General features: G+C 48.6%; 2 protein-coding genes across 7 annotated transcripts; one reads left to right on the top strand and one right to left on the bottom strand.

The window, feature by feature from the left end:
• Nucleotides 1-5,316: 5,316 nt before the first annotated feature.
• Nucleotides 5,317-20,530, top strand: LOC117640666 (protein tramtrack, alpha isoform-like). 6 transcript variants are annotated; one of them, XM_034377450.1, is made up of 4 exons: nt 5,317-5,689; nt 9,951-10,934; nt 11,402-11,560; nt 14,578-17,222. In XM_034377450.1, the coding sequence occupies exons 2-4, from the start codon at nt 10,043-10,045 to the stop codon at nt 15,330-15,332; spliced, it is 1,806 nt and encodes a 601-aa protein (XP_034233341.1). In that variant the 5' UTR covers nt 5,317-5,689; nt 9,951-10,042; the 3' UTR covers nt 15,333-17,222. The 6 variants fall into 6 exon arrangements, with proteins under 6 accessions (XP_034233341.1, XP_034233346.1, XP_034233345.1 ...); XM_034377454.1 differs by lacking the exon at nt 14,578-17,222 and adding an exon at nt 17,404-20,530 and having other exon boundaries at nt 5,318-5,689; XM_034377453.1 differs by lacking the exon at nt 5,317-5,689 and adding an exon at nt 9,022-9,168.
• Nucleotides 20,267-26,459, bottom strand: LOC117640665 (coiled-coil domain-containing protein 39-like). Its single transcript, XM_034377449.1, has 18 exons — nt 26,031-26,459; nt 25,833-25,952; nt 25,593-25,739; nt 25,363-25,521; nt 25,069-25,290; nt 24,794-24,985; nt 24,502-24,717; nt 24,204-24,419; nt 23,949-24,113; nt 23,619-23,873; nt 23,291-23,506; nt 22,977-23,136; nt 22,797-22,903; nt 22,457-22,660; nt 22,250-22,363; nt 21,878-22,167; nt 21,450-21,781; nt 20,267-21,363 (listed from the first exon to the last, which is right to left on the bottom strand). Exons 1-18 carry the CDS (start codon nt 26,127-26,129, stop codon nt 21,155-21,157), a joined length of 3,423 nt encoding a protein of 1,140 aa, XP_034233340.1. The 5' UTR covers nt 26,130-26,459; the 3' UTR covers nt 20,267-21,154.
• Between the last annotated feature and the right edge of the window lie 1,355 nt (nt 26,460-27,814).

Here is a 27,814-nt window from a genome sequence, read left to right as displayed (position 1 = left end):
CGGCCAAATCGCGTGGGTGAAGATGGATCCAGCGGAAGCGCCGCGTGATGGGCTGCCTCGCGCCGTCTCTCTCGCACTCACGGGGCGGCCCGGCGGGGAGCGAGAGAGACGGAGCGACGGCAGGAGGAGGAGGAAAGAGAGGGGGGGGGGTGAATCACGCAGGGGCAGGTATATGCCGGCACGGAGCACCCGCCGCGAGTCCTTCGCGAAAAAAAGGAAACAAAAAAAAAAACGCAATAAAATCGCAAACCCAGGAGGATTAGACGTGATGATTGCGGTGGCCGCCAACAAAAGGGGCGCCAAAAGTCATTTTTATTGCAATGCGTTGACTTGGTCGCGAAGACGCGCCCACACTGGCAACCACGGCAGGACTGCCCCGAGAACTGCCCAGACCGTCGGTTTTTATTTGTCTGTTTTCTGTCGGTTATGCAAGCGGGTGCGCACCGCGGGTGCACACGTAGTCGTCGCCGCCCCGATGGCCAGCGGGCCGGTTCACGCTGTCTCTCTCGCGCCCCTACGGAGCGCCCCGCGGGTGCGAGAGAGACAGAGCGTGCCGCTCGGAACCGGCCTGCAGCACGCCGGCGCGACACGTGCACCGCGAAAGAGAGAGATAAGACGCGCCACCTTTACAGTGCACCGCGCATGCCGGCCGCGCTGTGTGTCAGTCAAGTCCCAGGGAACGGGCTCTCACTCGATGCGCGCACTTTTGATGCACCACGGCCACACCTGTGAATCCGGGGATGACGTCATGGCTCCCTCGTGTCGGTGGCGGGCCCGCGCATGCGCCTCGTTCAAGAAGTGCGGACGGTGCAGTCGTTATTTAGTCGGAAGACACCGCCCGATTATTCCTCTCGACCTCTCTGAAAGACTGAAAGGAAGCAGGTTCGACTCCCGCTGACTGCGCGCGCTGTCCGGACTTTCTTCGCCATTGTTTCGTCCGCTCTCGTGTCAATTGTGAATTGCACACTGAGTCTGCAGTCCTGCTGCATGCACGCGGACATTCTTCTTCGGCGTTGTTGTTGTCCTCCTCCTTCTTCTGCTGCTTCTTCTTCTTCTTCTTCTTCTCGGTGGTGAATTAGCCGAGGGGCGACCAAGGCGACCGCCCGCATGCCGTTCGCGTCCGCGGCGTCCGCGCTGCAGAGAGACAGAGACGGAGAGACTTGGATGCGTGGGGCGGAACGGTCGGAACGAGGCAACAACATCCCTTCTCGCCGCGTCTGTCTGTCCGTCCGTCCGTCCGTCCGTCTGTCTGTCCGCGGCACACCCGCATGGCGCGCTGACCCACGTGCCAGCCCCGCGCCCCCATGCACGACATGCACGGGGTGTGCATGTCAGATAAAGTTAAAAGATCAATGTCTTGGCCGGGACGACGTTAGACGTTACACTTTACACGCGTCGCCATCGCCGTCGTCGACGGGGTTCTCGTTGTGCAGGGCGCGCCGTCTGACATTTCGGCGCGACGCCGCCCGAGGGCTTCCAGTGCCTCGTCGCTCTGTCTCTCTCGCGCCTGTACGGGACGCCCCATGAGTGCGAGAGAGACAGAGCGACGGAAAGGGCTCCTGGAATCAATCAGTGTGCAGGCGGAAGAGGCGCTTCGGCGGGAAGAATCCGCCGGTGGAGTGGACGACTGCTGCTCCGCCGCGCGCTCCACGCGACGTCACGGCGGCATCCTACGCCCCCCGCGCCGCCCCCCGCGCCGCCCCCCGCGCCGCGTCCGTGACCCATCTGGAGCGGGGGAGGGGGAAGATGCGCGAGGTGGTGCACTGCAAGCGCCAGGCCACTGCCAGGCCACTGCCAGGCCCCCACCTGCCGCGTGACACCGCCGCCGCGCTGCGCCGCTGCGCCTGCAGGTCCTGTGTGTCTGTCTGTCTGTCTGTCTGCCTGTCCGTCCGTCTGTCCGCCCGTCCGCGGTGACATGACGCTGGACGCCGTTTCCCAACGCAACCTCTGGCGCTGCCTGCTGCCTTTGGAGCCCCGGTCGCGTGGGCCCCGCCGTGCCGTGCCGTGCCGTGCCGTGCCGTGCCGTGCCGTGCCGCGCATTTCGACCTTTGAGCAGGGCGGTCGCGGCGTCCAGGCGCCCCGGCAAGCTCGCTTGACCCTCTCGGGAGGACACGCCACGCCACCCGTGCGGCACGGCGCGTTCTCTCGCACTCATGGGGCGTCCCGTATGGGTGTGCGAGAGAGACAGAGCGACGAAAACGACTCTAACAGCGCGGCAGGTCCCCGCCGGGCGGTCCACGTGTCCACGTCCACTCCTCGCACGCCGCACTGTATACGCACGCGTGCCTTACACTACTTTCCGTAACGAGCGCTGCAGCGCGGCGTTGTGAAAATGGGTCAAGCCTGGCCGCCGGCCCGGGCAGCAAAGGCCGGAGGCTAAGCCGGAGGCGCGGCGCGTGTGTCGGCCAGTCGGACACCGCCATCACACTGCCATTACCGCCATTGTCGCACCTCGTGGACGTGGACGACGACGTACCCATGTACACCTACTCAGCGCGAAGACAGCAGTGCACCAACTTGTAGTGTGCGTCCCGATGGCGCCGACCCGCGCCGCACCCACCGGTGCTCGCTTTTCGCTTTCAGCAGAGAGAGAGAGAGAAAAACAGAGAGAGCGGGAGAGGAGAGCAAGCGAGAGTGGCCCCACGTTTTCCGGGAAACGGTCTTCGCCGTCGACCTTGTCGGATTGGCCAGTGTCTGGCCCTTTTCGTTAGGTGTTTTACGGACGGCCCCGTGCCTTATTATCGGCAAGTCGGCCGGCGAGGACGGCGAGGACGTGGCGAGGACGACGGCGTGCTTGATGAGGGGGGACAGGAAGAGAGTTTGGCCCGGCCGCCAATTTGGGGAGTATCGGTCCTGGAGCCGTCCCGGAGCCGCCCCGGAGCCGGGTCACTGGAAGGGACGGGCCGCGCGGGATACGCCGACTCCACGGACCCCACTTCGGGGAACGACGGACGCGGGCGGGCCCGGGGGATGGTCCGGGGTGGCTCCGGCTCCACTCGACGCCGTCGTGGTGCGTCGTGGCCCCGGGCGGGGGTGGGGGGCGGCGCGAAGGACTCGGCCCGGAGGGGCCGGGGGTGACACGGAGAAAAAGGAAAAATAAATTACGGGCAGGTTTTCTACCTGGCCGAGTCGAGGCCGAGGGTTGCCGCCGCCCGGCCCGCCCGGCCCCCGGCGGGGGTGTAATGGGAAGGGACCCTCCTGGCCGCCGAGCCGCCCCAAAGCCACCCTCGTCCCGCCCCGCCGGCGGCCGACGAGCACTCCGACGTCGAACCGCCCCCGACTGGCGGCCTGGCGCGCCGGCAGTGGCGTAGCAAACCTTGGGCTTCCTCGTCAGCGCGGCCCCGCCCGCCGATGGAAGACTCCGACCAGGAAACAAGGAAACGCAGAGGGGATGCGGGTCTCCTAAACCGAGGCCGCCACTACGCGTGCACGCAAACGACGCAAACAGAGTCGTTCTCTCCCCCTCTCATTGAGGCCGCGCCCACCCCCGCGGTGCAAACGGACCCATCGTGCTCATTATACATCCAAATTGTCTTCTCGGTGGACGCGTCTTCCCGTTACTACAGTCTAAAGGCACAAAAGCCAGCCAGCACTCTTCCTTCAGGCGGGGGAGGGGGGGGGGGCAGGCTGCCTGAGCCACCCTCGGCAGGTCTGCGAAGAGGGATGGCGAGGCCTCAACAAAAGGAAGGGAGGGAGGGTTTAGTTATCCAGCCCGTCCGTCCAGCCCCTAGCAGGTGCCCCACACCACCTGTGTGTGCGGCAGCCAAGCAGCCCAAGCAGCCCAGCCACCCCCCGACCACGCCACGCCACGCCACCCTACTCTGCGGTACCCTGCGCACGAACGCGCTCCAAAACTCGAAAACCAAAACCGCCTCGAGACTGCCGCTGCCTCGTTAGCCACCAAACAGTGAGACTCCTGGAACTTCTGTGTTCGAAATACAGTGTGTAGACACGCTGTTCACTGGGCTGTGTTTTTGATGTCGCCAGCGTCTCTCTCACACTCCAGGGGCGTGCCGTAAGGGTGCGAGAGAGACAGCGTGCAGGATGTCTCTGTACGGCGCTCGAACAACAACTCCGGTTGGGCCGACAGTGGTGGCCCTGGAGCCGGAGCGGCGGGGCCGGGCGGAGCCCCTCGGAGAGCCCCGGCCGGGTCTTGTTGCTGGCCGTGGCGGCCGTGGCTGACCTTAGCCCCCAGGACCGCGCCGTGCCGCGCCGCGCCGCGTCCTTGGCGCCCGGCCGCGCCGCCCCCCGCCAAAGAACCACCTGTCGGAGCGCCGAGTCCCGCGGCCTGGCCTACCACGGCCTGGCCTGCCACGGCCCCGCGCAGCAGCAGCGGCGCAGCCTGCGCAGCCTTGGCGCCGCAGCCGCACTGCTAGCGTCTCGTGCCGCGTCCCGCGGACTTGGAGTCGGGCGCCGCCGCGCCGCCATCACAGAGGCGCCGGCGCCGATCGAGAAATCGTTTCCCGCACTGTAAGACGAATCGCGTCGTAAACGGCGGTAAAGTCGAGGCGCCGCTGTCGGCGTCCCGACCGCAGCGGCGCGGCGGCGTCCTTGGCGGGCGCCACGCGTGTCACCCTCAAGCAGTGCGTGGGCGCGGTGGCGCAGGCGGTTTGCCGCGGTTCGCACAGGGTGTGCCCACTACGCCGCGGCCGCACGGCCCGGCACTAGCCTGCCTGCCCTGCCTGCCCCCCGCGCGGCGCCCTCGTCCTGCTCCTTTATTTTGTGGGTTGGTCAAGGGTCAAGCACCCCACGCTCCGCTTGCCTTGCTTGCCTGGCTTGCCTCGCTGCGCGGACGTCCACGGACCCACGCCGCGAGGCTAGCGAGTCCTCCACGTGCTGCCATGTTCTCGCTAGCCGAGCCTGGCCGAGCCCCGCTACGCGCTACGCCCCAGCAGCGCCCTGCCGCCCCGCCATGAGCCCCGAGAGGGCCCCGAGCCCCGCCATGAGGCCGGACCGAACATGACCGAACAGCCGAACCGAGCCGAGTGGAGCCCCATGGCACGGCTCGGGCTGGCCGAGGAGCCCCCTGCCCCTCCCCGAGCTCCCCGAGCAGCGTGGCCGCACGGCGTAGCCGCGCCGAGGCACAGGCCGCCACAGGCCGCCGCCCCAAGGCCACGTTACGTGTGTCAAGCTTTTGTTGCCCAGCTTGCCCGAGTCCCCCCTCCCCTCCCCTGCCCCTGCCTCCCCCGCCCCCAGCGCCCTACCCCTACCGTGCCGGTCCTACCCCCACCCCTCGTAGCCCCGCGACGCCCGCCCTGGCGTGCCCGCCCGTCCCGTGCCGTGCCGTGCCCGCCCGCCCGCCCGGCCCGCTGCCCGCTCGCTCCCCGCTCAGTAGTGGTTGGCGTGAAGCGTGAAGCGGGTGTAGGTGCGTACAGTGTGCTGCAGTGCCGTGTCGCTCCGTCTCCGCCAAGCAGCGCCGCGTCGACGAGGCGCGCCGCGCACCCCGAGCAACAAGTGTGCAACAAGTTGCTGCCGCCTGCAACGCCTGCAACGCCTGCACCGCGACGCCCTCTGGATTACACTTACACCGCTGGGATTTCACCTCGACGCCAGTGGATTGTGCGCCGCCGACTGTGTGTGTGTGTGTCTGTGAAGTGAGCGCGTCAGTGTGCGTGTTTGAGTGATCAAAGTGACCCATGGATACGTCGCCCGCACTCAGCTGTGTCGCTGCCGCTACGAGCTGACGGAGGTAAGCCAATCCCATTCACGAATCGGGACGGTCGGTATCACTGCGACGCGGCGCGCGGCGCGGCGAGGCTGGGACGCGTTGCAACGCGGCGTGCTGCGCTAGCTGCGCCAGGCTCTAGCCGCGGCGCCGTGCGCCGTGCGCCGTGGGGCCTCTAGGGGCGGGGCGAGGACTCCCACGTCGCGTCGCGACGCTGCGAGCCGAGCTTCGCTGCCTCGGCGCCTCGGCGCGCGGGGCCTGCCTGGCCATGCGCCATGGTACAGTGAGCACTGGTGAGGTTAGGTCCCACAGTCCGACACGCACGCCCAGGACGCCCAGGACGTCCTGGGGCTGGACTCCAGCCTTCGCCTCTGGACGGCCGTCCGTGGCGCCTGCCGCTCGCCGCGCTGCGTCCCTGGCCGCGCGCTTCGACTTGTTGTTATTTTCCAAGCGGACTGTCTGCCGAGGAGGGTTGGGCGGCAGCGTCATGGGGCTTTCCGCCCCGGTGCCACGCCCCGGTGCTCGTCCTGGTAGTCCTGGTGCCCGGCTTGGCCGCCTTCGAGGATGCGAGGCGAGGGGCTGTGGGGAAACCGGGGTGGAGAACCCGAACCCGAGGGGAAGATCGAGGGTCGACTGTCGGCCACCCCTCTGCCTCTGCCTGCCTCCAAGGCCCAGAGGCCTGCCCCCGCGCCCGGACGGCCCGAACAGCCCGTCCACGACGTGTCTAGGCGTGCCTCGCTTCGCCTCGCCGTGCCGCCCCGTGCCGCCCCGTGCCGCCGCCTCGGCGACCTCTCGGACCCAGCTGATAACGAGTCCACATCCTTACAGCACCGCCCGGCTGCGGCCGCGGCCGTGCCTGCAGGCTGATGCCGAACGCTGCGTCGTCGCTCTGTCTCTCTCGCACCCTTGCCGGGCGCCCCACGAGTGCGAGAGAGTGAGAGCGAGAGCCTGCAGGCCCGGGCCGCGCCTTGCTGGTGGCGGTGATAGGGAGGAAGTGTCGAACGCCAAGTCGCCCTGCTCGCTGTCTCTCTCGCACTCACGGGGTGCTCCGTAGGGGTGCGAGAGAGACAGAGTGCCGGCGGCGGAATGGCTCTGCAGCACGCGCTGGCCGTGCCCATGGTGCCCATGAGTGAGCCCGTCGTGCTGCTCTTGCGGCGTCGTCTTCACCGCGGCCGTGTACCTGTCGCCATCCCGAACAGCACTCTGTCGCTGTCTCTCTCCCACCCGCACGGGACGCCCCGTGAGTGCGAGAGAGACAGAGCCTGTGACTCACACATTATGCACCTCGGCGAGCAGCTCGGCGGCGGACTTGGCGTCCCGCGGGCGCCGCGGCGCTGCAGCAGCGCTCTGACGGCCACCTGCTGGCGGACCCGAAAGCGCCTGTCTCTCTCGCACTCGTGGCTTGTGCCGCAGGGGTGCGAGAGAGACAGGCTGTTGTTGCACCGCGGCGGCCGTGGCGTGTGCGCGCTGTCGAATCCTCTCCGCGCCGCGCAACGCCGCGCCGTGCCGCGCCGCGCGGAGGTCCGGAACTCGACCAAGGCCGCGCGGCGCTTGGGCTGCCGCTGCCCCTCCATGCGTGGAGATGGGTCATCTGCTTCCGGATGCAGACATGCAGGCGGTCCACCAAGTGTCCTCGCTCGCTGCCTCCGGCCTCGGCCTCTCGGTCCCAAGCTTCAAGGAGGCCGACAGGCCGGGTTGGGGGTGGGGCTCCCTCACAGAACCCCTCTGCCGACACATGCGAACCACCCCCGCCCCGCGTCAGGCTTGAGGCCGAGAGTCGTTTTCGTCGCTGTCTCTTTCGCACTCGTGGGGCGTCCCTTGTGGGTGCGAGAGAGACGGAGCGACGGTCTCGGAATCAGTGTGCAAAGGCAGGCCTGCCAGGCCCGGTTGACATGCCGTCAAGCGACAAGGGGCGGCTTGGGGGTGGTTTGCTCGGGGGGCCCGGGGCCAGGCCGGCCAGGCCCTCGCCTCGCAGCAGCCCTGCAGCAGCCTCAGGCCTCGCTCGTTTCCTAATCGCCGTCCCGATTTCCCCAGCGTTTCTCAACGCCGGGGTGGAGTTGGAGTGTAGTCGGCGTGCGTGGCGGCGGCGGCGGCGGCGCGATCCTCCCCCGTGGCACGCCGCGGCGGGGCGGGGCGGGGCGGGGCGGGGTGGGCCGAGGGGAGGGTGGGGGCCGCGGCTCATGGCTGCGGCGTCGCGGGCGTGGCGGTGGTGGGGAGGCTCTGCGAGGGTGGAGCCACAGCCTGAAGGCGGAGGCGGTCGGCGGCCGGGTCTTCACTCGCTGACGTCAGGGCCAAAGGGAAGGGACGGCCGCCCCGCTTGACAACAGCGCCTCGCCGCACCACCGCACGGGGAGCACCGCGAAGCACCGCGAAGCAGCCCGTCACCGAGGACACCGAGGACACCGCGGGGCGCCGAGGGTTGTTCGAACCGCTCCAACGCGTTGCGTCGCCCAGGTACGGCGACCGGCGGCGAGGTCCTTGCCGAGAGGGCGCCGACGTCGGCGGCCTCAGAGAAGGGTTGGCGGGGTTGGGTGCTCTGGCTCGGCGCCAGCCAGCCGATACCCCCACTGTACTCCACCGCAGCGTCGGCGCGGTCGTCGACTTGGCTGTGTTGACGTTCGGGAGGGCACTGCAGACTGCAGAGCGGCCCCGCCAGGCCCAGCCAGGCCCCGCCGAGGACGACGTCGGCGTGGCGTCGTGCGGGCGCGGCGGGAGCGTCACGTCCCTGCCGACGCGGAGAGAGAGAGAGAGAGGGAGGAGGTTCGCGGCGGCGGCGCCTCCACCAAGTCCGAGCGCCACTTGGCGCGGCCCGGCCATCGGCCATGTGGGTGGCGCGCCGTCGCCGTCGTCGCGATTCGTCGCTGTCTCTGTCGCACACACGTGGAGTGCCCCATGAGTGCGAGAGAGACAGCGGACCGCGGGATCCACGACGGCAGTCGGCTGGGTCTCGCGTCGCGTCGCATCCGCGGCGTGGTGAAGGCGGCGGGGCGCGGCGTGAAGTTTGAATCTTGAAGCATGATGCCGGGGCCGGCTTGGCTTGGCTTCGCCTTTGCCGCGCTGCGCCATGGCCGCGCCCCAATCGGCAGGACCAGTCACGTGACGCCGTTCCCCTCCCTACCCGCCCCTGCCGCACTGCCGCCGCTCACTACCCTCTCCTCCCCCGTCCCTTGTTGATGCCCCCGTGCCCCTCGGCCCCGCGCCCCCGCGCCCCCTCCGCCCCGCGTCTGCTTCGCTGCTTCGCGGCCAGGCTCGGCGCGCTGCGGCGCTGCGCTGCACGTTCACGTCGGGGAGGGGGAGGGGGAGCCTCGCCGTCGCCACTCACTCCAAGATGGCGGAAGGGGAAGGGCTGTGGGTTGAAGTTCAGTGCGGCGCACACGGCGAGGACTGGTGAAAAATTTGGGCCCCGTCGGCCTGCAGTGCCTTGGCCTGCTCCGCTGCTACGCTTGTCCGGCCGTCGTCGTCTGAGACTTCCCCGCGGGTCGCGGCCACCGGCTTGGTCTGCAGTGAGTACTCGGGCGTGGCGGCCGCGGCCAGGGACACCTGTAGGATCGTCTTGGGGGTGGGGCGCCTCCCCTCCCCTCCCCTCCCCGCCGCGCCCCTCCGCCCGCTTGGTTGGCAGTGGTGCGTTGGTTGTGCTGCCAGCGTGTCGGAGTGTCGGCGAGTCCTGCCTGCTCAAGGCTCGTTCGCCCCGCCCCGCCTCTGCCCCTGCTCGCAGCCTGCCCCTTCTAGGTTAGACCTTGATTGGGATTCTAGTGACAGGAAACGAGTTAGCAGCGGTCCCCTGCAGTGCCCTGCGCTGCGGCCGCGGCCTGCGTCGCCGTCGCCGTCGGCCAGGTCGACTCGACGACGACCGCCCTCCACCCTCGGTTGGCTGTCTTGGCTGTCGCTGTCGGCGTAGAGGGCGGAGGATTCTCGTGCATTCCCCTCGCGGTGGCAGTGTGGTGCCTGGGCCTGGTGCCCTGTTTGACTTGCCCCACGCGACGCGCCCTGCCCGGCCCTGCCATGCGGCTTGTTTACAATTGAAATTTCGGGAGGGCAGTTCAGTTCGTAGGCCGTGTCCTTGCCGGTGTTTTCGGATTTGCTCCTTGTCAAGGCATGTGTCAGAAGTAGGCGTGAGAACATCAAGTGGGGCTTTGTTTGGGATAGCTGATAGGAAGTGTAGTGGGACTGCGAAGCATTTTCCTGATTGCCTTCCAGCGGAGGACATGGCTCCTTAATTTTCCTGCTCCTCCGCATCCTTTGTAAGACTCATGTCTAATCCTTGTGTTTTCTGTTTTGGTTGCAGTTTGGAGAATGCCCTTGATCCGGCGTGGACACTGATTCAGCATCTCAAGAGAAATCATTTCATCCGACAAGCTGTGTTTAAAATCTTCAAACATGTCTCAACGATTTTGTTTGCGGTGGAATAACCACCAGTCGAACATGCTCTCTGTGTTCGATCAGCTGCTGCATGACGAGTCCTTTGTTGATGTGACTTTGGCAGTTGATGGACAGTTGCTGCGTGCGCACAAAATGGTGCTCTCCGCATGCAGCCCACTATTTCAAGCACTGTTCATCGGACATCCTGACAAGCATCCCATAGTGATCCTCAAAGATGTGCCTTATAATGACATGCGGTGTTTGCTAGACTTTATGTACCGTGGTGAAGTGAGTGTGGACCAAGATAGACTAACAGCTTTCCTCAAAGTGGCAGAGTCATTGAGGATAAAGGGTCTTACTGAAGTGAATGAAGAAAAATGTGATATTCCTTCAATCACCAACAACCTTCTGTCAGCCATTCCTTGTGCCCATAGTACCCCAGCTGCTGCTCCCATTCCTCATATTCAACGGATACCAGGGCCTCAGAAGAGGCCGATGCCTCCACTAGTTGCATCAAATCCGCTGCTTGGCTCCGCCCTAACAGCCCCTAAGCGCAAGAGAGGTCGCCCCCGAAAACTATCTGGAAGCAGTGATGACCCCCATGGACATGATGGAAGCTCGCATGAAATGGATGGCGATATGGATATTGAATATGAGAATCGCAACGCTGGCTCATCTGATCACAGCTCACCTCCCCCTCAGGACATGATGGAAATGCGAATGGACTATGGACGCCACAACAGCTTAGGCAAACTCAACAAGACCTCAGAAAGGGATGATTCCTCTGGTTTGGAGGACAGCTCAAGCCAGTCACCTCATAAAGAAACCCTGCAAAAAACGGCCACTGTTCGAACTCCCAGCCGGAGAGGGAAGGAGGATGCAGAACCCACACCTGGTACATCATCACAAGGTACAGTTCAAGATTGATTTCTGTCTTTTTTGCTGTGAGGTTCGGAGCTGCAATAGTGCTTACTGAAAGCTCGGAGAAAGATTCTGCTTTTTTACATCAGAAAGTTGGTGAAACAGGAATTGCATTGCCTATCTTATTTGCTGACTTGCTGCATTTGATGTCACCAAAGTCTTCTATTAACTACCTCTATCTCTGTCCATTATTGATGACATCAAAACATTCTGCCAGCTCTGCCTGCTTGCCTTCTGCCCTAATGCTCTCATTAAATTGCAAGTCAAGTTAGTTCTCAGTAGTCTTCACTTCTCAATCTGACTAAAATTTTGTAGTATTGTGATAACCCCAGTAGTTTTGTGTGTATTTAGTTTGTGTATTTTACTTTTTTGAATTTATTTTATTGAACCTGGAAAACATTTCCATAATGTTTATTTGGATCGCTCAAGCTAAGTCGTACTGTGCTTTTGTTCCAGAATCAGGCCAGGCACAGTTCAGAATAGGCAGCAATGGAAATAGTGGAGCAAATAGTGCGGGCACAGGATCGGGCAGTACTGGCAGTAGCAGTAATGCAGCAAGTCCTCAAAATAATGGAAATGGCATCGGATTGACAAACTCTGAGAACCTTCCACCTGGTAAGTTTGTGTTACATCCTCAAGATAAATTAAACTGTATTGTCTTTGTAAGAGGCCACCAGTAGCCAAAGCTTGGTGCCCTCATTCCCTATGCGAGTTAGTCTCAGTTATTACTTCCCTGATAGTCGTACATCTTGGGCATTTTTATTGAGTTTGAAGAGCAGGCACTCAAAGAATGGTTAAGAATGTTTTGGGATATCTTCAGTTTTGGTTTGAAATAGGTGTCAGTTCAGATAAAGTATTGCACATTAAAATATTTGTTCTTTGGGATTGCAACATATTGAAACAATACCTGTTATTGGGTTTTCAAAAAGTGCATTCAAAATGTTACTTTATCCAACCAAAGATTGTTTGCTCAAATTTGAATGTTTTGCACACATTTCAAATTTGTGTGTGACGAGTACTTGGGTTTGGAATTGTGATGTTTTGTTGGGGCATGTAATTCTGGGTGTTTCAAATCCTTGCCTGTTCCTGGGTGTATTTGTACATAACTCATAGTGAATGTCAGGGTGTTCATCCTGGGTTTGAACAGTGGGGTGTCCAGCATGTTTCGGGTCAATTAGGCCTTTCAACTCCCTATGGGTGCTTACAATCATACAACTGTATTTGTTCTGGGGGGTGTATGCATGAGTTGTTGGTATTCAACCTGGGTATTATTGTTTCGATACCTTGGTCCCAGCCCAATTTGTATTCCCTCATATTTTTGAGTTCTTAAACTACATGTATCATATGTTATCCCGCATTGGGTTGTAAACAGAAAATCTAGTCAAGAAAATATTTTTCTGATACATCTGATCAGAACATATTTTTTTCAGCTTTTTCTAAACATCATTCAGGGTAAATTATTCTTAACTTCATTTAGAAAAAATAGTTGTGTGCATGTTCTTGTTGGAATCTACTGTTTCTGCATGATGAATAATTGGATAAAATATGTGTTTCGTGATTGTGTGTTTTGTGTTTTGGGTTGTTTCTGATGCAACAAGGGTTATTGTTACTGTTTTTTTTTTTCAACTTTATCAAATTTTCAACGCATGACAACTGGTTTTTTTGTGTTTGTTTTTTAGTTTTTTTCAGTATACTCTCATCTCTTACCAGCTGGTGTCTCTCCATACCTACTTATTGTATAAATCAAAACTCAAATGAGTTGCCCTGTACATCTTGTGTGTTCTTGCCTTTTTTTCTGTGTTTTGGGCGTTTGGGTCTTGGGTTGTAAAGACCTCATTTTACAGAATTTGGCTGCACCATACCTCAGTCGCAAGTAGCCATGTTATTGGTTTGTTGTTGGGCAACTAGACAACATACATATTAGAGAAGTCCCTATTTTAAAAATATTCTTTGTTGCTGTTAATTTAGAAATATATACGGGTTCCAACTTAATTGATGGTGTGAGTGAAAAGGGCTTAGGCATTGGGCATGGCTGGGTATTTTATTTTGTAATTTATTTGAAGTAAATGTTACTTTTGAGTAGTAGTTGCATATCTGTCTTGATATGTGGCTGAAGCCTGGGATTTTGCTGATCTACCTCTGTTATCACTCTTATTCTTGCTTGAGCAGTAACTTGCAATTTATTTAGATGGTTGATATAGACTCTCATCCCCTGGAAAGCTGAAGTTAAAGTGGCGCTTTTTTCACTACTTAATTAAAGAAATAACACTAGCTTTTGAGTGCAATGAAGTTTCACTGTTGTACTCTCTTCATGTAATGTTGGGGCTTTAGTGGATACCTTTTTTAGGAGAGAGAAATGCCACGCTTGATTTCATAGTGCCTACTTTAGCCATCAGCTTAGAAGGAGAAATTAACTTGTCGAAGATATGGTGCTTTTGAAGACCAGAAACTTCTTGAGGTGAGTATTTTTAATTTCTCTCTTGGATTTGTTTATAAACAGTGAAACTTTGTTCCGATGTGGATAATCTGGTGCAGGGAATCATGGATTTTGTTGGGAAGCATGTTTTGGCTGTCATTACCCATGCATCACATCACATTGTAAAAAGTTGTAGATGAACTTGTATAAGCATTTTGGTTATGTGGAAAGGTCTTTTTTCTTTTCCTTCTAATTTTTGTTACTTATCAATGAAAGAGGTGGAAATCATTTTGTAAATTTTCTAATTTGATTTGGCACTTCTCCACAGCCCTCACAATTAGTCTTTTTTGCTCATCTACGTCTGTCTTGCAAACTTCTTGTTGTCTTCATGTAAGCGTGCTGCATGGGTACAGTTTGGGTTTATTACCTTACGGTGGCCTGATACTTTCAGGTTGAGCTCCTTTCCTTCTTCAATGCCCAAACAGGTTTTGTTTTTATGTTATCCCGAAAAATTTTATTTTCATTTACAGTATGATCTTGCTTTGAAGTCCCTTTCAGTGCTGAGCCCTGTTGTATTCTGTGGTCTCAGACACTTTCTTTTTCTCTCTTGCTTACTCACTACTTCAACAGCAGTTCTTACTATTCATTATAAATCTTTCTAAAATATTCCAAATATTCCTTCCCAAAAATGGAGAATGAAACAAAATCCAGTCTTCTTACTCTCAATTCTAATTAGTCACGCATGTCTCATTCCATTTAAATGAGTAAAATTGCATTTTTAGTGCTTTGATAATTTAAGTTTAAGGTTGAGGCCCTCTCTTAGCTGGGAATGCACTTAGTCAAGCATTAGATGCATCCACACCCTCGTACTTCCTCCATTAGGGCTAATCAGCTTGTTTATGTTGCATTTCAGTCCAAAGTATCTTTGTATGATTTTTGATTGATAGTATTCTTGTCTTTTTTTCTAACAATTTTCTTGTGGGATTAATGTGAATCTTGCATTAAAACATATCTTCAGTAGCATACTCCTTGTCAATTCGCCTATTTTATTTTCAACTCAAATCTATTGTCTGGAATGCAATATAGATGTAATTTGTGGTTTCATGAGTCAGACTGGTAGCTCTTACAGTTCTAGTAGTATAATCCATTTAACACATTTAATGTTACTCAGGTTTTTTATGTTGCCCATGCTTTACATCTTTTGTTTTATTTCCAGGATTTGGTGAATTTTCATTTGGCAGAAGCCTTCTGTTCGCCCCAGCATTTTTACAACAAACAGCTCTTCTAGGAGATGTTGGTAATTCTGAACATGATGGAGGGATCGAAGAAGTCGAAGAGAATGAAGAGGATCCCATCAATTTTTCTCAGAACAGCTCCATGCCTGAACCATTACAGTTAAAAGTTGAAAACTTAGAGCATTTGGAGCCTAAAAACTTAGTCAAGAGAGAGATGGTTGACAAACGTAAACCCTCTCGGCCTCGCAAGCTTCCTGAGCAACTTACTATTAGTATTAGTAATCGTGACTCTGATTTTAACTTTTACCCGATCAATCCATATAAATCAGACATCCCTCCACCTGATTTTGAAGCTTACAAGTCCATTATGGAACAGCATAATGCAGGATATGATCCTCCAGATCAGGAACAGAAAGTGATAGATGTCAAAGGACTTGATGCTGGACGCTCTGTTCGTCAGTACTGTGTGAAGGAGGAGGGCAATGTTTTTCGTTGTTGTGTTTGTAGTAGGACTTATACTCATATCAGCAATTTTTGTCGTCATTTTATTACTACCCATAAAGGAGTAAAACAAGAAGTTCCATGCCCTATCTGCGGCAAGTTGTTCACTAGGAAAGACAATATGGTAACTCATACCAAACAGGTTCACCGATTATTAAAACTTGATAAACCTGCCTCTCAACAGCAGCAGCAGGACCAGCTTCAGGACCAGCTTCAGGACCAACAGCAGCAGTAATGCTTTGTGGACAAAGCTTTTTTATTTGTGGGGGTAGAAAATCTCAATTTTAGTTCTCAGTACAATGGGTTACATGACAAGCTTGCTCTTTTATAGTTTTTGTTTCTCGGAGCTCATTGAGACATTCCAGATTTGTGCCGTCCGTCCTTGCTGATCAGGCCTTTGCTGTGTGACTTAGAAAGACAGATTTGGCTCTAGATCAATTGCTGAACTAACACAAATTATGCAGAACTTTGCTCATGTGTCATTGTTGTTGCACTCCTGTATTAATTTGGTATATGATTTGACTAAATTAATATTTTAATTTATTTGTTTTGCCTTTGTCAAAGCTGTAGTTTTGTTTTAAAGTGAAACAAAGCGTACACGATTGAGCGCTCCCTTACTCAATTAGTGAAATTGCTGTTACTACGTACTAAGTGTTATTTGCATTTGTTGTTGTCTTTGGAATTTGAAGATCCTGGACTTTGTTCTAAGGGTTACAAAGGTGAAGTTGAGACAGGTAGACTAATATTTCTGACGGCTGTAAATGTCTTAGGCTGTGCTGTTTCATTCTAATCTAGTGCAGCTCCAATTTGATATTATTTTTACCAGAACTTGTGTTCTTTTGCAAGTCTCTTCCTCCCCTTTCTTGAGATTTTATATTACAAAGTTGTTTTAGGTAGTATTAATTTATGTGTAAATGCTCTTGTGTGTATCCATTTGATCCATTTCATTGGTTCATCAAGAATGTGTTGCCATGATGTGAATTTGATTGCTGGCAACAAATTTGCCTTTGAAAGGAAATGGTAAGCATGACTTTCTTTAGATTAGTAGAGAAATCTAGAAAGGATTTTTTATGGTTGTGTCCTGAAATTCGCTCTCTGTAAGCCTTTAGTTGAAAAGATATATATTTTATGAAATATATATCTATATATATTTTAATAGTGATGTATTTCTTGTAGGAAAATGTCTTTGAACTTGTTAGGGTAATTTGCGTTTTTGAAACTGTTTTTCATTCCACATTGTCATAAGTAGGCTATTGAAAGGTTTTGATGCAACAGATTTCTCCCTATTTTTTTGTAAACACATTAGTAGAAAATGTGACTGTCGAGATCTCTTGTGTGGGATGTAGTCTATGTGAGTCTCAAGTCAGCTATCAGTTATTTGTCACACATTTTCTATGTTTTTTTTTGTGTTGTGCATACAGGATTTTTTTTTTTTTTTAGCAAACTTATGTGCCATTTTATCATTGCGCTGTGAATTACTTTCCAAGACACAACTGAACTGATTTTTGATAACTCCTTAAGTGCGAGAAACTGCCTCTTGGTATAAGCAATCTTAGGAATTTAAGATTTTTCTAATCATACTGGATCATCTGATCTTTTATTTGCTCATGCATGAAGACTGAACCTAAAACCATATATGTCTTGAATTAGAACAGGAAGTTTGTTTAATGGTTTTAGAGTGTTATAGTATTCAAGTAGGATGGCTGAACTAGCTTGGAAACAAAGTCTTGCATTTATAAATCTTGCAACAAATCTGTATGTAGAAATGTGATTAGTCCCTGAAGAACTCAACGATGGGTTTGGATGGCTATTTAAGATTGTAGGATTTTTTGTTTGTTTTCTTGGCTGATGAGTTCCAGATATTGAAGATGTGCAATTTTGTTTCTGTTGATCATATTTCTATAAGACACTAGTCCCTTTTCTTCATTATAAATAGAGATAGAATTGGTGTGAAATATTAATTATTTCCTTGTTTTTCTGTTCTTTCTTTTGTTATAAGTAGAGTGGTCTATTGGTTTCTTTAAGTTCATTGATGTCGTTTTTTTCTCTCTCATAGTCTAAAAGTTGTTCTCATATTTTCTTGTTGATGAATTGACAATAAAATTTTGTCATTATTTAAAGAAAACAGTGTTTTTATTTCACTTAAATGTTTGATGGTCCTGAACCCTCTGATTTTACGTTGCATGTTTAATCTTTGTTGTGAAATTCCAGACTCCGAGCTTTCTCTGATGGTACTCAAGTGAACAGTTCTGTTTTGCACAGGGAAATTCTGTTATTTGATCCCTTTGCTCTTTTCTTTGTTGCAGTTCCATTACTCATCCCAAAGACAGAAGCTCTAAGCAGAAGTGTGGATCATCCCAACAATAACAATAATACAAAGGATGGTGGTAAGGACCAGTCTAATGCCACACCGAATGCAAATTCAAGCGTGGATGGATCTGACGGCGTTCAAAGTGATGTTACTACCACTCCTTCATCAGGACGACAGCCCTCTCGTCGCAGAGCTAGGCGAAGAGCTGCTTCTTCCAGTCAAGACCCTGCTGAAGCATTGACAGAAATGAGTGTAAGAGGATTAAATTTGTTTAGATATGCCTCTGTCACAGAAGGTGTCTACAAATGCATGGAATGTGCCAAGGTAGATGTGATAAAAACATTCAAGAATAAGTATAGTTTCCAGCGTCATGCATTCCTTTACCATGAGGGTCACCAGCGGAAAGTATTCCCTTGTCCAGTGTGTGCTAAGGAGTTCTCCCGTCCAGATAAAATGAAGAACCATATGAAGACAGTTCATGATTGCTTCATGCCCAAAGATTGTGTATTCCCTGTCAATTTTTACATGCCTGAGGGCAGTGCCAATTTCCAATGAGAAAGTAACTATTTGCTTACTTTGATAGCTGAACAATGATATGCTTTCAAGTAGCTTTTAATGTGAGTGTTGCATCTTTCAAGGTAGAATATGTTAACTCTTTAAGAGACTTAACATATAGGTGCAATTTAATCCGTACTTTCTACTAGCACTATGTTTACCCTGCATTGTGATAATGATGAATTCTGTCTGGAAATCCTCTAGGTGGACAATTGACTTAGGTTTAATGTATGTTACTTGCAATAATGCTCTTTGTAAAGAAATTTATTAGATATAATGAAATTTAATTATTCTTTCTTATTATTCATGATACTTGGACCATTGTTCTTCTATGGTTTGAAGTTGATTGTAACTTTGATCCAGTGTTATTGCCAATTACAAAGAGATATTTTAATATCAGTGTTACTTTTGCTAAAGTTTATCCATGTACCTGTGAAAAATTGCAACCAGTGACTTTTGACAATAAGTTGTTGACTAAAAGAATTCAGATCTATGTGACATGCCTGTTGAAAATACTTTTCTTGGAAGTGATGTCAATTTTGATGTGTCTTTCTAAGAAATACTCCCTGTTCTTTGGTCCACCATGTGCCTTGAATATCAAGCTGTAAAGCAGTGCTATTACTGGTGCCTTGTGTCAAGTTGTTAGATTTATTTTGTGCTCATCTTTATAATTAGGTGCAGTGATTTATCTGATGAGTAGGTGCTATGTGACTGAATAAGATATAAAGCAGCATATTGATGTTGAGACTTTTTCTTATTTTATGGCAAAGATGTTATTAAATTCCATTTATATTAGTAGTGCAGTAGTTGTCATTTTGGTTTTCAGCACATGCAACATTGTGATTTCTTCTCCCCTCTTTTTTCATTGATTGTGCTGAACTCCAGATTGCCACCTATTTGCATAGAATTGACTATATTCATTCCTGAATTTGTACAGAGTATATGTTGTAAGCTGAAAAGCTATATACATGGAGTCCAGTGGTGTCATTGTCAATGAACAATCTACCTAAATGTGAAACAAACATGTTGCTGTTTCTTCTCCATACTGCCCAACTAAGTTGCTCTTCAATATCTGGCAATCAATTATGGCACTGTCCGTGTGGAGGACTCTGGATTGCTCTAGCCCCACTTCCCCTGTCCATGCCACTTGTGACTTGTATTTCGAATGTCTGGAGTTCAGCCTAAAGTGTCCCATGATGGTATTCACATTGTAATTGCCAAGAATGGCTATAGTGAAGAGTTTTAAGTTTATTGTACATAATATCCTCTAGATCAATGTGGACAACTTTGTTGTGCTTTGTAGATATTTATATATATAATATAGATTTACATGTGTGTCATGTGATGTTGCAATTTCCACTGTAGACATCAATCTTTCAATTTCCTCGTGATTCTTGTACCATCTTATTGATTTTTAAAATTGTTTTGAGTGTGTTGTGTTCTTTATAAAAATTGTGCATAGTATCATTAAGTAAGCCAATTAAGCTTTAAAATTTGGTGCCTGCATAACTATCCTCTAGGGTTTGCGGTACTCGGGCCATTAAGATTGTTAATAGCCCGTTCCTTATGTATCCAACTGCTCTTGTATTCGTTTTATGTCAAAGCGTAAAAACCAGGTCTTCTATCCAAACTTAAATGGAAATTACTGTATCACTGAAGGTTCTGATTTCAATGGCATCTGTGATATCAAAAGGAATCAATGCATGTTTGTGATGTTATGCAACTTTGGGATACACTTAATTCCACTTACCGGTAATCTGTCATTCGAGGTACAACTTCGATTTTTGTAATAAGAAACCCTTTTTACCTATGCATGTTGGGTTTGTTTCCTTTTAAATCATTTTAATGACCAGTTGACAAAGCTGATACTCAGCTCAAAACTGAAGCGATCATATGAAACTATGCTGTCCTCCTAAGACTTCACATACTTTTAGTAAAACGAAATTAAATTAAGTGGAATACGGCTTCTTAGTCAAAGTTCAATATCAAATGTTCCTTCTGGCATTGGGTAAGAGGGAATAAAATCATGTTACTGTAATTCACCATCACACTGATCTACCAGTGAGAATTCACTAATTATAACCAAATAAGTACAATATAGATGATAGTAATAAGTCTAGGTTTATTTTTATTTGTTTTCAGAAATTCCAGAAGACCAGTGAGTGTTTTGCACATAGAATGTGCATGCAAGTGTGTGCTGTAAATCATCTCAAAGTGCAGTTGTTACATTGACGTGCAATTTTATTGTTAAAAAAGCATCATAATTTAGCTTAAATTCCATACTAACTAATTTTTGATAGATCATGTAAAAATTTGTGTTAGCTGTTTGACACACTCATTATTTAATTTGATATTTAGTCTTAGTCTTGGGGGATATTGGTTTATCATAAATGTAGATTTGTTTCACAGTCTTTATGTTATTTGTTAACGTTTCACACAACTACCCCAGCACATTTATCTTTTGTTTTTTGGCAAGTTTAGAGATTTTTGCTATGTGCATATACTTAACTTAGTTTGTTACCTTATTGGTATTGTCATATAAATAAAATTTGAGAAGATTTATTATCCGATGTTTTGTTTGCCTTTAGCCAAATGGACACCTGAGTAATTTTCTCTGCTTTATCTCATATTTGGACCTTTGATCTCATCTTTAGCTGGTCCTTGCAACAGTATCTTGTGCTGGTTCTGTAGTTAATGAAGAGCTTGCTCCTGTGCTCTTAAGATTTAAACGTACACCACCGCATGATGCATCATGCAAATGAAAATCACATTGACCCCATCCAAACAGCTAGATGATGTTTTGTGAGTGACTGTCATCACAATGCCTGATCTAGGGTTCAGCATAGAAGTTGCATTGTGTTAAGTGTGTGAGCATTCTAATTAGCATCAAGCTGTTAGCAGCTTCTTCAGCATTACCACATGTTCTACCATGACTAGATTATTAATGATTACCATGGATTGGCTGCTGATACATGTGCGTGCACGCTTGTGTTTTCATTGCCTGCGAGTATGATCACTATGAAGTTGTGATTTCTTGACATACTTTCAGAAAAACCACAAAATAAAGCAATAATAAGAAGTGCATATTGTTTTTTGGTTGTTGCCTCGGCCCTAACCCACAGCCCCTTCTTACTATGTTACACAACGGTTTTAAACGATCAATCACAATCAATCAAACAGTCACATTTTTCTTATTTACGGCTCGAACCTGAAGTACTACCTCTTTCATGCTTCTGTTCTTTGCCAGTGGATTCTTGTTGACTTCCTGAGCTGCTCTTATGTGTTTTGCTCACACCACTAGAATGGCTTCCTCTGCTAGTTTTTCCCCCACTCTGAGTGCTGGCTCGACTGCTACTTCGACTGCCTGCAAGGCTCTGTCCATCTTGAGATTTAGGTTTGCCTTTATATTTGGTAAAAAAAACAGGAAGAATTAATATATTGCCATCTTGAGGAGATTTTAATTTAATCGAATACTTATTAACTTACCACTAGCACTCAGCTGTAAAGACCCAACAATGATGGTGCTCTGCAAATCATTCTCAGGTGACTTTGGCTTGTCTTTCTTGCTTGATTCTTGAGAAAGTCTGGCCTGGCGGGATCCAGACACTTGTGAACCAACTGGTGAACCAGTTTTTACTTTGATGGAAGTTTGGGAAGCCTCTGTAGAAGCAGTCAAGGCAGGACCTGAAAATGCAGGATGGACTTCAACCAGACTCCCCATGTTCTGACTTCCATCATCAGCAGAGACCTCTCTTGAGCGAAACGTTCTTGTTCCTTCAAAACAAGGTATGGGTCCTGCCACAGAGCCTCCAGCATCACTGCAAATTTATTCAAAGACAATCAATACAAGTATTTGATTTAACTGGTTTGCTGTAGTTTGTATTCATGACTAAAATTGATAAATATTTATTTACCTTTGAGAACGTGTTTCAGACATGCTACCCAGAGTAAATGAAGAGTGAGGGGCACAGCATGTATCTTCTTTAAGAGGGAAGTCTAGCTGAGCTGGAGTCTGAAGAGTTCCATGATATGAACCAAGTGGCTGGTTGTGAGGATCAAATATTCGTCGTCGAGCGTAAGTGCAACTGCTAACAGAAGTGCTACTACTCCGACCACTGCGGGCACTGCTGGCACCACTCAAGGTAGACATGGAAGCAACGCCTTTCAGATGTTGCCCAGGCTGAGGCAAACTCAATCCTTTCTCCTGGAATACCAGAAAATAAACCTTTACCAAGGATCCACAAGCAGTTTCATTTTTTAAATGAATTTGCTCTCTGAATAGTTACCCTAAGGTGCTGGCTGATAATAGGAGCTGCCTCCATATGCCTGATTGACATCTCAGCAAGCAGTTCCAGAGCAGCTTGATTTCTGTCTATCAGCTCCCTCAGAGCAATATCTTTCTATAATGAATGAAACACTCAAGGGAAATTATAATTTTGGTCGATGTTGAAAGAATTAATCATAATATTTTTCTTCTTAAAGCCTTTTCTTACCTCCTCCATGCCAAACATAGTTGAGTCACTTTTACTGCGCAACTCACGCACAAGTCTCTTTAATTGACCGTCTGCCCGGTGCAGTTTTATTTCTTGATCCTGGAGATCTTTCACAAGAACAGAAGCATCATTCTCCAATTCTCTGGCAGTTGCATTATTAGTCTCTACTTTTTCTTGTGTAGACGAAAGCTTCCGTAATATTTCCTGAAATAATATTAAAAAGACTCACTAAGACAATAGACAATTGAAATTTACAACAGTAAGGTTTCTTCTTATTAATTAAAAAAAACAACAAACGTAAATGCTTGTGTTTGTGTCCTCGTTGTCATTTGAAGCACACCTGTATTTCTGACTCCATCTGTGCTCTCTGTTCTCTTTGAGCTCTGAGGCTCACCATTGCTTGATAATACTCTTGTTCCAATGTTCTTAATTCCTCACCCTCGGGCCCTGCCAACAGAAAAAAACACTTGCTGTAAAATACAAACAAGTCAAGAAAAATATTTTTTCACAAGAATCTTACCCTCTTTATCGATCATAGTCAGGTTTTTACGATAGGTGTCATTGGATGTATTCACAACTTTTAAAGTATTTTCCATAGCTTCTATTTCCTTTTCCGCCTTTTTAATTTTGGCATCTAGGATGTCACCTTCATCTTGAAGCATTATTTTTTCTTGAGCAATCTGGAAAGAATATACATAAAAGCTGCTTTTACTTCATTAAAATTTCTGTTTTAAAAAAGAAAACCCTTACAAATAGAGTTATAAAAATTTTAGTGAAAATTTTACATTGTGCAAAGGTACAAGTAATGTGCAGTAAATGTCTCTTACCTCTCACCTTGAGTTTTAGCATTGCAGGAGATATGAAATCCCCATACTCATCTTTTCCAATAACACTGGTAATTATATCATGGCGATTTTGAAGTTGGCTTCTTCTCGTGTTCAACTGATTAAGAGCTGTTTGGAGTTGTGACTTTTCTTCGTTTAACGTTTTTCGTTTTGATGCCATCATTTCTTTATGTAAGTCTATTTCAAGCTTACGCTCTTTCATTGCCTGGATTGTGAAGAAAAGCCAATACAGACCACAATTTTCAACAAGAGAAACAATGTTTGAGAGTTGAAAGTGAAAGGGGACACTCTTAAACTAATATTCTAAAAATACTTACATTTTCCCATTCCAGTCTTTGTTTTGACAATGAGTGTACGTAAGTCCCTTCTCGATGGAGTGCTCGTTCCACCTGGTTGACCTTAACACGAAGCAAAGCATGCTCTACCAGGGTTTCGTGGTGGGCTGCTTTAGCTGCCTTCAGCTGCTTTTTGCCCCCTTCCACCAGTAAGAGCCCATCTTGTCTTTTCCATTGTAACTGCTCCACTTCTCTAGCAGTGGCTCCTATCACATTTGACATTTGACGACAATCATTCTGTAAAGAAAGAGAAAAAAAAATGAATTTATGAAGACTGGATTTAATATTGGTAACTATTAGTACACTACAAACCTCTAGCCTGTTCACTTGTGATGTAAGCAAAGACATGACAGATTGCTTCTCTCGTAAGACACACTCCAATTGTTCTATTTTTCTCAGCATTTCATCCTGCTCTGCAGATCTTGTTTCTCCCAGAGCATGTGATATTCGAGATCTCATTTTCTGCTCTGAAAACTCCTATAAAAGGGTAAATGAATATAGGCATGGGAAGGTCAATTATCTCGATGAATGAATGCTGTACTGAGATTCAACAATTGGAAAACTTACCATTTCATAAGTAGCATTTTTTATCTTAATAATCTCTTTTTCCACTGTTTCTATATGAGCCATAATGCCTTTCTTATTCTTTTGAAGTGTTTGGAGCTCAGCAGATTGCAAACGCTCCTTCTCACGAATAGATTGGAGCTCTTGAGTAGTGCGAAAGTAAATACTTTGAAGCTTGTTGATATCTCTAAGAAAACATTCTTGTAAATGTTCTTCATCCTAAATCAAATGGGTAATGATTTTAATTAAATATTATTTAAATTAATTGAGCAGTCCATCATCATGATTTTTCACTCCATACCTGCACTAGTTTCTCCATGTGCTTGTATCTTTCCCCAGCATCCCACAAATTTTTGCTAACTTCTTCTTGCTTTTTAATAAGATTGTCGAAATGTAATTCCAGGGCTTCAATCTTGCCCTTGCGTTCATTCACCTCTCGCTTTGTCTGTGTATTATGGCTTCTTTGTTGACTTAATTGTATTTCGAGTCCAGACAATGTGCGCTTCAATACATTAAGCTGTTGCCAAAAGTTCAAAGAATGTTTTCATGAAACTATTTTAACACCCAAGACAAAATTAGAATTATGTTCCTACCTCATTCTCAAGCTCATGAACATCCTTCTGTACAGTTTGATCTTCATTCCTCAAAATATTTAATTTCCTATGAGTCTCTTCAGCTTTAGACTGAGCTTCAGCATTATTGTTTTTAAGATTAGCATCTAGCTCTTTAACTTCAAGCAATTCTGCCATTTTGACCCTTCCTTGAGAACGAACTGCAAGAATTTCCTGAGAAAGTATTTTATTGCAGTGAATGAGGTGCACATTTACTGTTTATACATATGATATCAGATAAATGTTTGTCTTCTTACATTAAGTGTGTCATTTATGTCCTTGTCCTTCAAGTGCATAGCTTGAACAGAATGTTCCCATTGATGTATGAGAGCTTGGTGATCAGAGTGAGCTTGTCGATATAACTGGGCAACTCTATCAAACACTTGTTCTAACATAGCTGCCTCTGTTGTAGCTTCTTCTGCTAAAGCATTTTGCTTGTCAACTTCTGTTTGAAGGGCAACTCTTTTCATCTCCAAATCCTGTCACGAGAAGCAACCAGTGCTGTGTTAACTTAAGTGTCTTAGTGTTATGTAAAATAATATATGACTTGCCTTAAACTGAGCTGTATCCTCATTGATAAACTGCTGTAGAAGATAAATATCTTCTTCTTTCCTGTTATGGAGGTCTTCCCATGCTAGCAATTCCTCACCATCCCAATGCATTAATTGTTTGAGCTTTGTTACTTTGTTCTGAACTACTTTAGTTTCAGCCTGTAGACGAAAACAAAAATTAATTCAATCTGCACTTGGCCACGAGATAATTAAAAATAGCATGGTTATACCTCCATTGAACTGATTTTTTTGGTCTTTTCCTTTAAGGTGGTTTTCATATTGCGCAAATCTCTTTGCAAACCTTCATGTTCATTACGCGTTACAGTCGTCATATGTTGTGAAGTGTCCACTTGTTGACGTGTGGCAGTAAGTAATTTCTGTTCAAATATTTTGTTTTTAAAAAGAAAAGGATGTTATGAATAAGTGCAAATTGGAATTCATTTTTAAACAGTTATTGAAGTCAACTTTACATGATTTTCTTTCTGCTCATGGGAAATATTTGACAAATGACGATTCAATGCATCCAAACGTTCGTCCATCTCCTCTATATCTGCTACAAGTTGAGCTTTCTCTTTCACTTTGGCTTCCAGCTAAAGTACGAAAAAGGAACAGATTTAGCACAAAAGCCATAAATGCTGCGATATAGTGTGCTTATTCAAACATCTTACCAAATTTTCTAATTTTCTGTTCTCCTCATTTGACACAGGAATTCGAAAGCCATCTGTCCACCCCAACTGCTTTAAAATTTCTGTAATTTCTCGCACCATTTTTAAATATAATTAAAATTAAAAAATGGTAATGGGTCTCAATTATTTCCAGAATGTCTTCACAAACAGGAGAGGAGATTCAAACTAGCTTGCATGACGCTCGATGATACCGTTGTCATGGAAACGCCGGACATGTGCACATTTTACACATTTTATGCATATCTGCTTGATAAGTCACGTGCATGCCGCTGAGAGTCAGCGGCCAGGCCGTCTAAAAAACCGCCATTTCTTTCACTCGCTGGAAGTTAAATCCAGTTGAATCACTGGAACAAAAATAAAAGCCCACGCAAGCTGCAAGTCACTGGTGACTGGGGGTATCGGCAGGCAGGTGGCAGCAGACGACGCGGCGGGATGGAGATACCCCTCGCCAGCGTGACCAGCGCGCGGAGTAGAGACGGGGAGGAGATGCACACGTATGTTGGGTTGCCTATACCTACGGCGCTCGCAGTACTACTAGTTCCCCTTTCCAGTCGAAACTAGCTCAGGGCGAGGCCTGATGGGTCGAGCCCGCTAAAATATGTGTGGAACAGTGGCCCAGGGTGCAGAAAAAGAGACCGTTACTATAAAGGTCCACCTTCGACTCACCCAAATATTCTATTTGGTGTGAAAATGCCTTTGACCGTGACGCTAGTAAGTCATGTCAAGGTGAAGTAGTGATGGCCGATGGGTTGCCTACGCTCCTGGCGCATGCTCGAATATTTCCAGTTTTTCGCCGGAAACAGACTGTTTAGGGCCGAAATACAGGACACTAATGTTTTCTGACAAAAACTATGGAATTTAATTTTGTGAGTGTGTGGATTTGGGGTGGAATAATTTTCATAGAATGAGAGTGTTTGCCATCTTCATTTAATTATTGTAATGTAAATTTTCTACAAACCAGAAATAAAGGCTATACCATACGATTGTATGAAATCTGAGGAACACAGAAAGGTTTCTTTTAAAAATCATCATGAATTGTGGGGTTGTTTTTCTCTCACCCCATCTTCCATATATCTAAGAGAATTAATTGTGTGGAGCACCAGACAGTGCCAGTGCTAGATGAGCTCAAAATGATGGAAGCATGTAGCCAGTGCATTCACTAGCTTATAACATAGGCCCAATCAAAATATGTCTCGCAAACATCAGTTAGGTGAAGGCACTTCAGGTTTCTTTTGGTAGGGCAATTTGTGGATATTTTTGTTTTTGGGAAAGAAAATTCAAAGCTTAGTTATTTTGATTGTTTATTTGAAAATCTTCACTGAATGTGCTTCCATCAGTTTGTTGCTGTCCAATATGGTAACATAATCCTATAGCTGTCTCGGTCATATCACTTATTTTTTTAGTTTCTTAAACCTAGACGGTGTTCAAATTTTTTTATACAAATAAAAACGCTGTTGCACATTTTTCCAAAATAAGGTCGTTTAATGTCAAAACCAGAAGCACCAACAATTTTACTGGCAATTTTTCCAAATTAAGGCTATACCTGCCACTGTTAGCGAGGTAGGAAAACAACAAAATGTGGAACGGGACAGGAGCGGGGGATGAACTGATTGACTGGTTTACACATACTACAGATTTACACTCAAACACGCTATAATCGGACTAGAATTGCTTCAGAGTGGGTCTATCACCCCACATGTTTCAAATTAGTACCAAACACATGGGAAGAGTAAACATAATTACTGGCTATAACGGGGATAAGGGGA

This window comes from Thrips palmi, unplaced genomic scaffold, assembly GCF_012932325.1.
Source record: "Thrips palmi isolate BJ-2018 unplaced genomic scaffold, TpBJ-2018v1 HiC_scaffold_12, whole genome shotgun sequence".
In the NCBI taxonomy this organism is placed as follows: Eukaryota; Metazoa; Arthropoda; class Insecta; order Thysanoptera; family Thripidae; genus Thrips; species Thrips palmi.
Note: the sequence above shows the minus strand (reverse complement) of the source record. Positions and strands in the feature narration are given on the sequence as shown.

Excerpts from the sequence above, each read along its gene's own strand:
- LOC117640666 (XM_034377450.1), top strand. The coding sequence starts at position 10,043 with ATGTCTCAACGATTTTGTTTGCGGTGGAATAACCACCAGTCGAACATG. Across the intron at positions 10,935-11,401 it reads ACCTGGTACATCATCACAAG|AATCAGGCCAGGCACAGTTC; the intron begins GTACAGTTCAAG and ends CTTTTGTTCCAG. Across the intron at positions 11,561-14,577 it reads CTCTGAGAACCTTCCACCTG|GATTTGGTGAATTTTCATTT; the intron begins GTAAGTTTGTGT and ends TTTTATTTCCAG.
- LOC117640665 (XM_034377449.1), bottom strand. The coding sequence starts at position 26,129 with ATGGTGCGAGAAATTACAGAAATTTTAAAGCAGTTGGGGTGGACAGAT. Across the intron at positions 24,986-25,068 it reads ACATAAATGACACACTTAAT|GAAATTCTTGCAGTTCGTTC; the intron begins GTAAGAAGACAA and ends ATACTTTCTCAG. Across the intron at positions 24,114-24,203 it reads AAAATGCTACTTATGAAATG|GAGTTTTCAGAGCAGAAAAT; the intron begins GTAAGTTTTCCA and ends ACCCTTTTATAG.